The 14219-nt window shown below is 38.7% G+C and overlaps 1 protein-coding gene across 1 annotated transcript; it reads left to right on the forward strand.

Moving 5' to 3' along the window:
* The first annotated feature begins 1300 nt into the window (after positions 1-1300).
* LOC105437120 (oncoprotein-induced transcript 3 protein-like) lies at positions 1301-12129 on the forward strand. Its single transcript, XM_030998173.1, has 5 exons — positions 1301-1476; positions 2670-2855; positions 3812-4029; positions 4524-4623; positions 9897-12129. Exons 1-5 carry the CDS (start codon positions 1327-1329, stop codon positions 10095-10097), a joined length of 855 nt encoding a protein of 284 aa, XP_030854033.1. The 5' UTR covers positions 1301-1326; the 3' UTR covers positions 10098-12129.
* The last annotated feature ends 2090 nt before the right edge of the window (positions 12130-14219 follow it).

Genomic DNA, 14219 nt, shown 5'->3' on the forward strand with positions numbered 1-14219 from the left:
AAGTTCATGACGCGCGCGTATGTGCGCGTCAAAATTTAAAATTGCTCAAAATCACTAAACTATTAAACGAGAGTACGAATCAGGTCATTTTAAGCATTTCAAAATTTTCCGTCCGTAAGTGTCCCCGCGCGCGGTGTGCGCGCTCACAGCGCGCGGAAAAGGTCAAATTCAAAATGTTTACATGATTTGGATTCCTCTTAACGTAATTGACAATTTACATTAATTTCAGTCACTCTTCATATTTCATAAGGCCGTGAGCGTGCGTCAAATTTCAAAATCCGCGCGTACTGCTATGGGCAATATAGTGCAAATTTGATCAAAAACATGCCATTTTAAAAATCGAAATAGCTCTTCAGATAGTCCATTGACCCCCAATTTTTATATCATGGTTGGAGAAAGCATGAGTTGGAGATATGATTTCATACCACCCTGACTCGTACAAAGTGAAACAAAGTCATCATATTGGCATCTAAACTCAAACAAATGTATTTTGTTGATGACGTCATTTTTGTCTTTGTTCAATTGAGATTATCTCACTTATCTGTGATCGATTTCCTTTCAGATTTTGATATGTTGTAGCTGAGATAATTCTCTATCAAAAATATGCCATTCATTTTTCATTTCGATGACGTCATCATAGTTAAATATTCGATTAAAGGCGACAATGCATAATTTGTCATATTTGCGTGTTATGTCTATGGGAGGTCACTTTTTTCAAAACATGAATCTGCATGACAAGGTGTTTTGACCAGTATCTCGGTTATTATTTAACAGTTTTCTCCCAAATGTTAGTATGTTGTAGCTAAGACTATTTGCTATCTAAATATTTCCTCATTTTTTTTAATCAGTTGTCAGGTTCATGCTCATGGTCATCATCATCATTAACATTATCGTTTTTATCGTTATATAACATTAACATTATCATCATCATCATCACCTTTACTATCATGATCATCACCATGTTCATCATGATCATCATTGTTTACATGTCCATATAACTTGTCCCATTCTCAAATCTGTCATAAGACAAAGACAGACCACCTTATTCGTCTTCGTGACGAATTAAATTCTAGTTTACTTTGGATTCACCTACAATTCATTTTTGTATTTCCATTCCGGAGAGAAAAAATGAAGAAACACATAATACATAAAATACGAATGTGGAAGATTTGAGAAAAAAGTGAAATGTAATTAACGCATTCAAAATGCAACTTCGCCATGATAGATCCATACATTGCGAGAACACTTAGTTCATAGTTTGATTGTGGGCAAATATCCATTTGAAATCTTCTTGCAGAGTCAGACCTGACTTGTGACAGCGTGTCAATGACGCTCATTATGGACAGATCCCTTCTCGAGATCAGCGACGACGCTCGCGATGTCCATTTCGAAGACGAGTCTTGTGTTGGATACGACCACGACAGTCAGCATGTTGCGATCACCACCATGTACGATAGATGTGGTACTACGCAAGAGGTATGGTCAAGAAGTGTATATTTACCATTGATACATCACACAAATACTACTTGATTAGTTTCCAATTACTCTCATGAATCGCTGGTCCATTTTTCAGTGGTCGTGTTAATCAGGGGCGTACGCAGGGGGGGGGGGGGGGGTTGGGGGTTCAAATTCCGAGACAAAAAAAAAAGTGTCCGCTTACCCCCCCCCCCCCCCCCCCCCTCCATTGGTAATAGACGTATATTTTTAATTATATTCCACATACTAAGAATCTTGCTCTACGATTGGTCAAAAATAAATCACGTGATGAAAGATAGTTCGCACATCATTGATGGGAGATGAAAAGTTCGTTACACTGTGTAGATAGTACTACTATCTTCAGTGAAAGTGCGTTGCACTGTCTATATCGTAGTACTATCTACACAGTGCAACGCTCTTTAAATGTATATGTTGCGTATTGTTCTCCTCTTTAAGCGCTTTTAGTGTTAGTACGCGAACCTTGTTCACGCGCGAACTATGGTCACACCACCATACTGTATGTACTGTACAGTACGTATTGTACACCGTTTGCTAGCTGTTAATTGATCACTTGTTGCTCTAAAATGACGGAAGAAGTGAAATGTTTCCGATGTGGAAACCAAAAAATCACCTTTTGGTTTCAGGCGATGGCAAACTATCACTTCCTCGGCGATCTGAATGTATACGCTATCTTTCCTCAGCTTCGTTTCGGAAAGATAGCTACATCCAGATCGCCTCGGAAGTGATAGTTTTTCCCATCACCTTCACAAACGGTAATTATTAGGTTAGGATCGTCTAGAGGATCACAATTCTAACATCTGTATCATTATGATAGTGGCTAGATGAATTACACTAAGTGGTTATGATCATAGATGTGGGGAAAACCATTTTTTTTTAGATGCATCTATTTGGGTCCGAGACTCATATTCTCAGCCCAAAGGCCCGAATTTTCTGAGGCGATTTATACGTAAAGCCTGGAATACACCACCGATGTATGGGTGGCAATAAAGGCCAAAGACGAACAAAAAGTTATATTCTTTGTCTTTATTCGGACTGTATTTTGTTAATTGTCAACAATCATCGATAGAACAGCTCAAACGGTACACTTTAACTTGTTACCTCCATCATAACAGTTTCTCTATTAACATTTTCCTTTAATATGCCCTACCCCCCCCCCCCATCAATACCCGCAGCAAGACGACAACTACATAATATTTACCAACATGGTGACGTATTACAAGCCTCGCCCTGAAAATGGAACTAATGAGCTCATTACCAGAGAACACTATCTTCATATCCCTGTCACTTGCTACCTGGAGAGGACACAAGTGTTGGAAGAGTCTTTCTTGCCTGAAGAAAACCTTTATGTCTCCGAAAAGGTAAGGATTCAATTACTTTGTAGCTTAGGTAAAGCGAATCCTGATACAAGCAACTTTCTATGTTAAACTTTGTGGAGATGTCGTGAAATAGTAGTTCATTCACTTGGCTATAAATCCGAGGGTTGAGGGTTCTAATCCCAGCTCGGCACTTATGTCGTTCGGCAAGAATAGTGTAATCATGTTTCAGAGCCAGGTGCACGACAGCGTGAGGACATTTGCGCTTAATAGAATTACCGAAGTGTGACGTCATACTGGCCAAGTTGTAAAGGTTGCTGGTTCCAAACAAGTGTTGTGCTAAACAATAGTCGAGTGATCGCACCATCCGCAAACACTGAATTCGCCCTTACTCCATCCCGTTGCTTTTGCGGTTAACCTCATGTGCAGCCTCTGTTGTTTAGAACCAGTCACTTCGACAACGGCTGGATATGGCATTAGCACTTCGGTACTCTATAAGAAGACACCGATACTTTTTTTATTATTACTATGATTATTTTCACTTTTATACTATCAATATTATTATTGTCAATATTATCATTATCATTATTTCGACTCTTGCTGAGTGCTTACATACTTAAACGAGCTTTTAAGGCCACATTAACTTTGTCACTTTAGATCTAGGTTTAATAAATGGATATTAAATACTGGGGTAATAATAAATGTTTGGCCCGGAGAAATCGCATTGGACCATAGGCAAATGAAACCACTTTATAATTTATTATCAACCTTTCATTGAGGGTTTAGTTTTGATAAAGGTTGGAAATAAATTGCGAATTCTCATGTATGTCACATGAAAATTGTTATTGTAGTATTTCTGTCATATTTATAATTATATTAGTTTATATGACTCGATCAAACTTTGCTGGTAAATTGTTGTGTCCCAATTACCAATTTCTTTCTTAGACACACATATAATTTGAAATCTCTCTCTCTCTCTCAATTGTGTACTCATTTTCTAGAAAGGGTATGGTGATTTCTCGCTAAACCTAGACCGGTATACAAACTCGGGCTTCTACCAACCTACCAACGATTCCGGCGAAGTTACGCTCGGCACACCGCTATACTTCGGCGTCCGCCTGACGTCTGTCACGAACCTCACGCTTCTCATCGAGTCGTGTTGGGCAACGAGCTCGCCGGACCCAGGCGACGATCACCGCTATGATATCATCAAGAATGGGTGGATTATTTTTTTTCTACATTTGCTTACTCAGTTTTTTATCTGATCCTGTTGATTCTTGGTTGAAATATACCGATTGAGGCTAAGCTTTTTTCCACCCTTTTTTGTGTTTGTTTTGTTGTTATTTTTTGGTGTTTTTATTGGAGGGTGGAGGTCGCAGACTTTTGCATTTCATCCACCAAGTAAGAGCAGTGCACCTCCTCGCATGAATGGACATACACTGTGCCATTCATAAGGGGCGGACTAACTATGGGGGGTCTGGGGAGCTTCTCCCTACGGGCCGCTCGATATGATGCATTGAGGGCCAGTCGATTTGTGCTCTGATGGCCGACAGGCCGGTTGATATATATCCTAGAAGTTGGGTGGGAGGGTTCGCATCGAAATTCTCAACCGAATTACGGTCTAGTCCGCCAATTAGGGTAACGTTCCAAAATGCACAACGTATATCATCATAAAAGCAAATTTATTTCGTTACATGTGTTTGTGTTTTGTAGATGTGCCGTGGATAGCACAACAGTCATTTACAATTTGGCCTCCCCAACTTTCAAAGGATTCAGTATCGATGCTTTCACCTTCATTGGCGATAACGACGAGGTGAGTGTCAACAATAGCCCTTTGTAACCCTCGTACCCGTTGCACCTGGTGTGTCATTTTACTGACGTAGTACTGTGTTAGTTAATAGGGACTTTTAGATTGAGTGGACGAGAACACGACGAACGCCGACTGATCATGCGTGTCAACGTACTTAACTGCCCATGTTGACTACAATTAGAAATCTTTTAGATTGCACTCGACGATATACATGCATGCATGAAGTAACACTATGAACATCACGGACAAAGAAAGAGGACAAAATATACAGTTCCTTATTGTACCCTCAACAAAAGAACATCCCTTCACTGCTATTATGTAAAAATGTGTAGAACAGGTGAATATGCCTGTGACACCTGTTCTACACATTTTTACATAACAGCAGGGAAGGGATGTTCCTTTGTCTACCTGAGGAACAGTATATTTTATGCGCACGCGGAATACTAGTACCTTGAGCATGTAAAGGCGCTATATAAATATCAATATGTATGTATGTACTAGATTTAGGAAAATCAAGGTTGACGCATTCTCGATCGCCGACTGAGACGACGTAACGCATGCGCAGTGCCTTAAAATGACGTCACACGTTGCAGTCAAAGCTGTCGACGTGCAAATCTAAAATTCCTTAGTATAATGACCCTGATGCAGCATGTGAGAGTGACAAACGGTGATTCTGAAACAAACGGTGAAACTTAACTGTACACATATATGGAAAAGTGGTTTCTTTTGGCGAGTCTCGAACGCATGCTCGCGCGCATGTATTATAACCAATGGGCACAGGCTTTAAAAAAAACATTCTTATGTCAAAGATATTGGTGTAACTTTGCAATGCTGCAAAATACAAGGCTGGCGCGAACGGTATTCTATTGTCTATATTTTTTCTTGTATTTTCCAGAATATGAGAAAATAATTTAGGTATTTGCGTCGGAAGAGGCCTGGAAAGAAAGAATTTCAAGTGAATTTTGACACCAACCCTTCCACAGCAACGCACGAACTTGCACAATTCAAAGCAGGAAACGTAATTGATAACCCCGTGTTTGAGACTCTGTATCCCAGCGACGGATTACCCTACGCATACAGCGTTTTCATTTATCAGTGCGGAATTTATCCCTTTCTGTCATATATCAGAATCAAGCTGATTGGTCTAAAAATGGATTGGTCGGAAACCTTGAAAAAGTAAGAAGATTAATCTTTTCCATCCAATCACATTTGGCGACACTCCAAGCTCATTAGCATAGAGAGTTATGATGTCATATCACGCCATGATTAGGACTGAGCTCGCAGCAATGCACAGGGGGTTTCATTGCCATTGTTACGTTTGGGTATCTGTATTGCACTGGCTGGCAATGCGCTGTGACTGAGTGATCCATTGAACCAGTGTCATGACTCATGGATCTGTTTTATGGAGAAAATTCCCAACTCTACCCAATGCATCTTCAGTGCACACATTACAACTATGTGTTATCCCTCTGTACATTGAGCTTAATCTACCCATATTCGCTAATGGACTGGTCCGCACACTCGCCTTTGCGTGGCTGTGTGTGGGCAGTTGGCGCGAGGGTCGTGAATCATTCATGAGACGTACCTGTGCGCGCTGAGCAAAGAAAGACACGCACAGATCCACTTTAGTGGAATTTCGGCCTGAAACTTTTTCCGTATGTACCCCCCCCCCCCCACCAGTACGGTTAACGTACATAAACGTCGAAGACCTAGGGTTAGACTAAGGGTTAGGGTTAGGATTAGGATTCCCAAGACGAAAATCCAATTGAACACCAATTGATCTTCAATTGGTCTCAAAAGGTTTTAACAGGTTTCAATGGGACTTTAATAGAATTTCAGTCGGTTTCAATTGGTCCAGTTTGGCCTAATTGGCCTAGGCCACATTAGACTTTAATTGGACCTCAATTGGTTTCAATTGGACAAATTGGCCCTATTTTGGACTTCAATTGGTCCAATTGAAAACCTTTTAAAGTATAATGGGGCCGATTGGTCCAATTGAAATCCCATTAAAGTCTAATGGGGGCCAATTGGACCAATATAAACCAATAGGACCAATAGAAACCAATAGAAACTAATAGGACCAATAAGACCAATATAATCCAATGGGACCAATAGAAACCAATAGGACCAATAGAAACCAATATGACCAATAGAAAGCCATATGACCAATAGAAACCAATAAAAACCAATAGGACCAATAAGACCAATATAACCCAATGGGAACAATAGAAACCAATAGGACAAATAGAAACCAATAGGACCAATAGAAACCAATAGGACCAATAAAATCCAATAGGTTCTATAGAAGCCAATAGAAACTAACAGATCTATGTATCTCATGCATATATTCATTATTACTTTACACGTATCAGCAAATTATGACAATGCACATCCAAATTGTCCATTTGTTTCAATGTGTGGACCAATTGCCAGTTTGTTTCAATGGGGACCAATTGCCAGTTGGTTTCAATAGGTACCCATTGTTTCAATTTTCATGTACTTTAAATTGCCAATTGGTATCCAATTGGGATTCAATGGGGACATTCAATGGGGATTCAATTGGATTGGGTTAGGTTTAGTGTTACTTAAGAAACTTAATTCTTCAGATTTAGCTTCATTTATAGAGCGTTGGGTAACTTATGAAAGTCTGGTGGGGCATTCTAAAGTTGCTCCGAAAGTGCCTTTCTCACTGAGCAGCGAATGCTTGCGAACGTTGCGAATTTGGATTCGCCAACTTTTCTGACGAATGTTGGCGAAAATCAGCGACATTAAGTGACGTTTAGCGACAATTAGCAACATTTAAGCGAATGTCTCCGAAAGTGTTTGCGAAAGGCAGTTGGCGACTATTAGCGACTGTAAACAAATGTTAGCGACAACTTTTGGGAAGATTAGCAACTATTTGCCAATCCTTTGCCACTATTTATGAACGTTTGACTTTGAGACCTTTTGCTAACTACTGGTACTCAATGGGTCGATTTTTATAAAGGAACCATATGGTAACGTGGTCGCTAGCTTTGGCGAAACACAGAGAACTGACGAAAACAAAGAGCAAAACCGTTTAACAACCGTTTGCACAGGCTTACGACTGTTTTGCAAACGCTAACGACTGTTTTGCAAACGCCTGCAACTGTTTGCGGGAAAATGCGACAAGAAAAACTGTTTACAACAAAGAAAACTGTTTGCGATCTTTCTTGCAACCTTTTACAACATTTTACAAACTCTGGCGAAACCCCAAATTCGCTACGTTCGCAAGCATTCGCCGCTCAGTGAGATAGGCCCTGAACGGTGCAGACAGTGAGTGTAGACAGTGAGTGCAAACGGAAGCAATGCTACTTGACTTAACCACAGGCTCGGTTAATTAGCACAGGAGCGCAGGTAATAACGCAATCGAAATGACACCTCATAGGCAGCTGTGGCTTTATTCTAAGCTGGCGTAGGAGTGCGTCAGCAACTGGCACAGTATGTCAAAGGCCAGTTGTGAGAGACATCACACGATTACTAAATGCAAAATCATGGTGCAAACAAATTATTGACTTGAATTACCGTTGCATTCTAAAATTCCTTCAGGGTCTTGATTAATATATCGCAGTTAAGTATTAATTGTGCATTGGAAAATTGGGTTTTCACTGGTATCAGTTTATCTGTGTTATTAACTCGGAGACTCGGGGAGGGCTATGACTAGGTTTATCATGGTTATGATGATTTAATTTCTCTCAAGTGTTTATGTGCTAAGTGCTTGGTGGGGGTTACAATTCGCACAGTATCGTATCGAGTTATTACCATTATGTAAGACCGCGTTCTCGAGAGTATCATATAGAACCAACATAGCTGGTCGCCATTGTAAAACAAATCCTGACAATTCTACTTGATAAAGGTGATAAAGATCTGGTAGATGGATCTGTATCGACATATTTTTGTTCAACCATTTTGGCGTAGACATTGCAATAGTCTCAATAATGGATCGGCCGCAACTTAAAATCACATAGCACAACATTCCGGTGGTTCCATGTTCGAGTGAGGTATTTCTGCATGAAAAATAACTGTCTGGTTGGTATGGGGAATCCTGTAATAAAACTAAATTTGTCAACCGTCCCCGCATTCACGTAGAGGCGGTCATTGGAACAGCACGTAGCTCAAAGTAACCAGGGACCTGTATATATATTGCATGCCTTTGGTGGCACAATATACCATACAAGAGGCTGATACTTCAGTCACACCGACAAACCATCTTTAAACCGACTCCAAAACCGACTGATTCTTGACCATAGAAGTAATTTAATATTTTCGTTCGGTCTGTAGTTGGTCCGGTGTCGGTCTTGTCGGTGTAAATATTAAGGTATAAAGCTTTCGGTTGAGTAGGCCTCCTGCATGATAAACAATCCTAGCCTGAGAACCACCGCAAAAACTATAAGATCATCGTAGTCTTATAGAAGGAAAAAAATGAGCAAAACAATACCGAAACAAAAAACGACAACAAAAATACTCCAAAACCACCGCATACTATATATAAGATCCTCCTGTGATCACATTTTCAAAGAAATGGCAATCATATTGGATATTACAATCTAATTAAACACCATCTTCCTTGATATAGGTTCTAAATAATGAAAGAATACTGACAAATCAGAATTCTAGTGCACTTAAATCTTGTAGTTAGAATAAAAGCCGAATCAACTTCAAATCGTAGACAATCCTACTACTGACGTCACTGCGATACTGAGTCGATTTAGCTGGTCCCTTCCCAAGAAGTCTTGAAATCCTTTGAAATTTAGATTTTATTAATCTAATGACTTTTTAGATCATATTCCATGAAATATTTTACAAGAAAATTTATATCAAATGCTATTTCGAGGGAGTGTCGTGGCCGAGTGTATTAAGTCGCTTGACTGGAGATGTGAAGGTCGAGGGTTCGAGGCCGACACAGCACTAATATCCTTTGGTAAGATATTAACCTGCACTTGCTACTCTCCACCCAGGTGTTAAATGGGTACCCGGTAGGATGTGACCGTCATTGTAACGCCTGGCTTGAATGCTCCCCAGGGAGTGGAGATTGTGCACAAGGTGTGTACGCGCAAGCATTTAATCCAATGAGCGGGGTAATAGTTTATCTGTATAGCGCTTGGAGACATGTAGTGTTCGGTGGGCTCTACATTCGAAATGTGGGACTTTATTTTGAATTACGACAACTTATGATTAGCGTTAAACCATCTGTTTTGTCATAAAGATGCTTTGAATTTAATTTTCACCCTTTAACTTACTCTTCTTTTTCGAAACAGGTTTACGTCCACTGCTCAATCCTGATCTGTGACAACAACGACTCGGGCTCCCGCTGCGCTCAGGGGTGCATATCACGATCTCGTCGTAGTCTGAAGAATACAGGCTTCCAGTCCAAACTCCACACCATCACGAACGGACCGCTCTCTGATGCCTCCCGCTCCCAAAGGGCTATGTTGCTTGATAGCGTTTATGATTTGTAATGATTCGCTTCGGCATGATCAGATGACCCAGGTTTTTCGGTCAAATGTTTGGAGGAATCTGCTTTGAGTGATTATATATCCCCTTCTTCAGTTATCGATCCCCTATTTCAATTCATTATTTCTTCTTCTTTTTGCCCGTAAAACTTAGATTTTGTGTGATAGCCAAACAAAAGTATCTAAGAAACCTTTAATTAGAAATATGAAGCTTAAAACCAATGCATATATACCTGTATGAGTTTGTGTTCTATGCTTTCCCATAAATTTCTAGACATAAGTTCTCCTTTTTTTTTCATTTAATATCCGTAATGTTGTAGTCAATGAGAAATTTAAGACGGGGACATGTGCTTGTTTCATTATTTTTTTGCACACAAAACTTTGATTTTGTGTGATAGCCAAACAGCAATATAGAATTGAATCTAATTTAGCTTGAAGTAGGGAGCCTAAAATGAATGCATATACACCTGTATGAGTATGTGTTTTAAGCTATCCCATATAATTCTAGCAAGGTCTTCTCAAACTTAGATTTTTCTTCTTTTTCTTCTTTCATTTCATATTCGTAATGTTTTACTCACGTATTTAGTTGCGTTTTGTTCCATTTTAATAATGGCATAATCTCTCTAAATTGTTGCTTCTTATCACAGAAGATAAATAATTAATTTGCTCTTTTTTTGGTATTAGCAGTGCGTAGGACTATAAATGTCACAATTTTTCTTTCTTGTTTTGTTTTGCTTCTGTTAAGTATAACTCGATCGCAAAGACTTTCGAGAAATTAACTCAAGATCGCCTTTCAAGATCACGTTCAGATTTTGTAATAACGTCATTGTGATGTTCGCACACTCTAAGGTGACGCTCAGGGCTATTGAAATTGCTCTGGGTTGATTTCTCGAAAGTCTTTGAGCTCGTGCTGCATGTAGATCTTTCAGATAGGCTATACCGCTATAGAAATTGAAATTGAAGGTAAAATGATTCGCCTTTTGATATGTGTTTACTTCGGTGCAATATGATGGGTTCTATTTTTCTGACCATTATCTGGCCTCAAGTTTATCTTTTCCGTCAACTTTCGTTGAGATCGAAAAGAAAATAAATATGATAAAATAAATGTAATGTATTCTAAGATTATTCAAGAAGAAAGATGTCTTCCATTCTTCTAGTGATTAAATGTATCTTATAATTATGTCTCGTTGAGCTCGTGTCTTAAACTTACTTTCACCATATCAGTGGTTTGTACTTCATTATCATTTTAGTCAACATCGAATTATTCTTGTTGAGAAACCTTAGTTTTTACAATTTAAGCGTCGTATTTCTGGCTATTGATAAGCACTTTCCTACATGAGTTGAAAACCTACGCTGATTTTCGGATTGGAAATCTCTTCGTACCGTACTATTGTTAAAACCAAATCATTGACATAAAAAACAGCTATCGTGCAATAAGTCATCCTTTTGCCTATACCTTAAAGTCTAAATGCATGAATTCGTTTTGTCACACAGTAAATAATGTATACACAATGGTGAAATATATTCTTTGTGCTCCCTTCATCAGGGGACTACTCCATTTTAAACAGAGGAGTGGAAATCCATTCTTTTACGAGTCATATCAGCGATCACTGCATTAAGAGTTGAATCCACTCCAAATTATAAAGGAATCTACTCCAATGTAGTGGTTTGTAGTACTCTATTGAGAGTGAATTCAACTACTCTTAATGGATTTCCAATGCTGTATCTAGAGAGTAAGTTAGGTCATGATTTAATTTGGCCTCCTTTCAAGAACAAGACCTTCATGTTGAGAGGTGTGTTTTTCTTCTTTCGATTGGCTATATTTTCTAAAAAATCTTCACTTATTGCATAACTAAATGTTTCACCATTCATTTTACTTAATACATATTTAAATGTATTTATTACTTTACATTCCTTACCTGATTTCTTGGTTACTTTAAACCAATTATAAAATACCTTGTCCACCTTACTTCAAGTTTCCTCTCAAAGTATGTACTAAGGCGTAGTTATTGGCTCATTAAATAATATTCTGCATTAATCTGTCGCATGTCTTTGTTAATTTATGTACTTGTAGCAGACTCCCCCACCCCTTCCCCCTGTCCCTCTTTCTCTCTCTTGATATACTTCTTTCTCAAGCTCCTCCCCTTTCTCTCTCAACCATCATTTCCATATGTTTCCTTCTACACATCTTTTACTGCAAATTGCTTTCTCTCCCTCTATCCCTCTCTCTCTCTCTCTCTCTCACCTTCTCTCTCTCTCTCCCTCTCTCTATCACACATACACTCAAACACCCGCACACGCGAACACAAAGATACACAGACATTGCCACTTTCTACCTCCTTAATTTTTCAAACGCATTTTCACTCTCCTTCCGACCTTTTTGTCTGTTTTCTGTCTCTAATACTTTCACCTTTTTACGGAAACGTCAGACGAAAATGATGAAAACTATGTAGATAGGAGTGTGATGAGAGAGAAAGTTTAAGATTAATGACCGATCAGTTCGTGCAGTACAATACTCCGTTTTCAAACTACAAAGTAATTACGCACATATTGATCAAGAAATAACACACCAGTATAATAATTGTTCATTTCTTCTGTAACATAGCTGCTTCATGTATTAGAATACATGGAGAGTTCTGCGAAATATTCAGTTTTAAAGTGATATCTGTCTGTCCGTGGTTCTGGATAAAGTAGGTAAAATTAAAATGTAGCACTGTCCTTTATTAATCATTGGCCCCATCTACCCATATTTTATGTAATATATATATATATATATATCAAGTTTGTTTATTTATTTCATTTTCATAAAAACACAGCAAATGCAAATAAACATACAAGTATATATACATACAAGGAATGGTCAGTTATTACAATAGTTTAAAATGAAATTGGAAAACTAAGGAAAAGCCCATGTTGGCTTTGTATAAAAAGTTCCCCGAATATTATGATTTATATTATTTATATTATTGAGCATATATGAGTTAAAAATATCACAAAATACAAGGATAAACACAATATAAAGACAAAACCCTACAAAAACATGTATAAAATAATTTAAAATTGGAGGGGGGCAAAAAGGTTTGGAAGGTAATTTTAACGATACTCAGAATAAAAGGTCAGTTTTATTTTTTGTTTAAATATTGAGCTGTTTTCATATGAGTGTTCCATATGTTTGGCAAAGTATTTCTTACAGATTTTTTTTTTTTTAGAGAATGAACTTTTTACTTTCCATAAATGAAACGTGTTGCAAAGCCGAGTGTATATGTGAATGTTTTGGTATGATAAGCTTCATCAGGCTATTCACTTTGATGGTTCGTTCTTTGGACAGAAGAAAGACGGACAGAGACAGATAGAACAGGCAGTGTCTTGTGAGACGTTCTCATTCACGGCGCATTCGATCGTTTAGCATCGTCAGTGACCTTCATTCAACCAGTCAATAATATCCTGAATATACTAGATGCTTTCAAGCTCTAGAACAGGCTCCTTCCTCAATTGAAATCATCATCAACAAGAGAACAATTCAAACAGAGTTTGAAGACATATCTATTCTGAAACCATACGCATTCACTAAACTCACACTGTCACTGCTTGGATGGCATCTCAAAGTGCTATAGAGGCGCTATGTCACTTGCAATTATATACCTCACTTTAGAAATCTAGCAATCTGATTGGTCGAAATTGGAGTTGATTTTAGCCATGCCCCGCCTACCAGTCAATAGTCTTTTGAAAAGTGCCCTCATACTGCAATCCCCATTGGTTTACGTGTTATAATTTTGTTTGTGCGAGCGCGGACACCATACAGTGCTTTTTGTCTGCGATTCCCAAATTATTGAAACTTTCAGTCTTTTTTCCAGCAAAGATAAACAGACAGTGTCTCAGATTTTCTGTGATGTTTTATCCAATCTTTACTCAAGAAAAGAATAAGGTAGGAATTCTTGGTAGATTTTTGTGTCAATTCGATATATAAAAGAGATATCGACTGCTATAATATTCAAGGACTGGTTGTTTCTATACTGCCTCGCGGAAAAGTTGCATCCTGCTATCACCCCTCGGCGCGCCGCCCACCTAGGCGCGCCTTGGGGTGATAGCTGCGGATGAAACTTTCCCTTGAGCGTATAAAAACAGCCA

The sequence above is a fragment of the Strongylocentrotus purpuratus genome, unplaced genomic scaffold (assembly GCF_000002235.5).
Source record: "Strongylocentrotus purpuratus isolate Spur 01 unplaced genomic scaffold, Spur_5.0 spur5_scaffold_4, whole genome shotgun sequence".
Classification (NCBI taxonomy): domain Eukaryota; kingdom Metazoa; phylum Echinodermata; class Echinoidea; order Camarodonta; family Strongylocentrotidae; genus Strongylocentrotus; species Strongylocentrotus purpuratus.

What these genes read in the sequence shown, in the direction of transcription:
- LOC105437120 (XM_030998173.1), top strand. Translation starts at nt 1,327, where the DNA reads ATGACGCTCATTATGGACAGATCCCTTCTCGAGATCAGCGACGACGCT. An exon ending in GATGTGGTACTACGCAAGAG is followed by an intron (nt 1,477 to 2,669) that starts GTATGGTCAAGA and finishes CAATACCCGCAG; the next exon opens with CAAGACGACAACTACATAAT. An exon ending in ACCTTTATGTCTCCGAAAAG is followed by an intron (nt 2,856 to 3,811) that starts GTAAGGATTCAA and finishes CTCATTTTCTAG; the next exon opens with AAAGGGTATGGTGATTTCTC.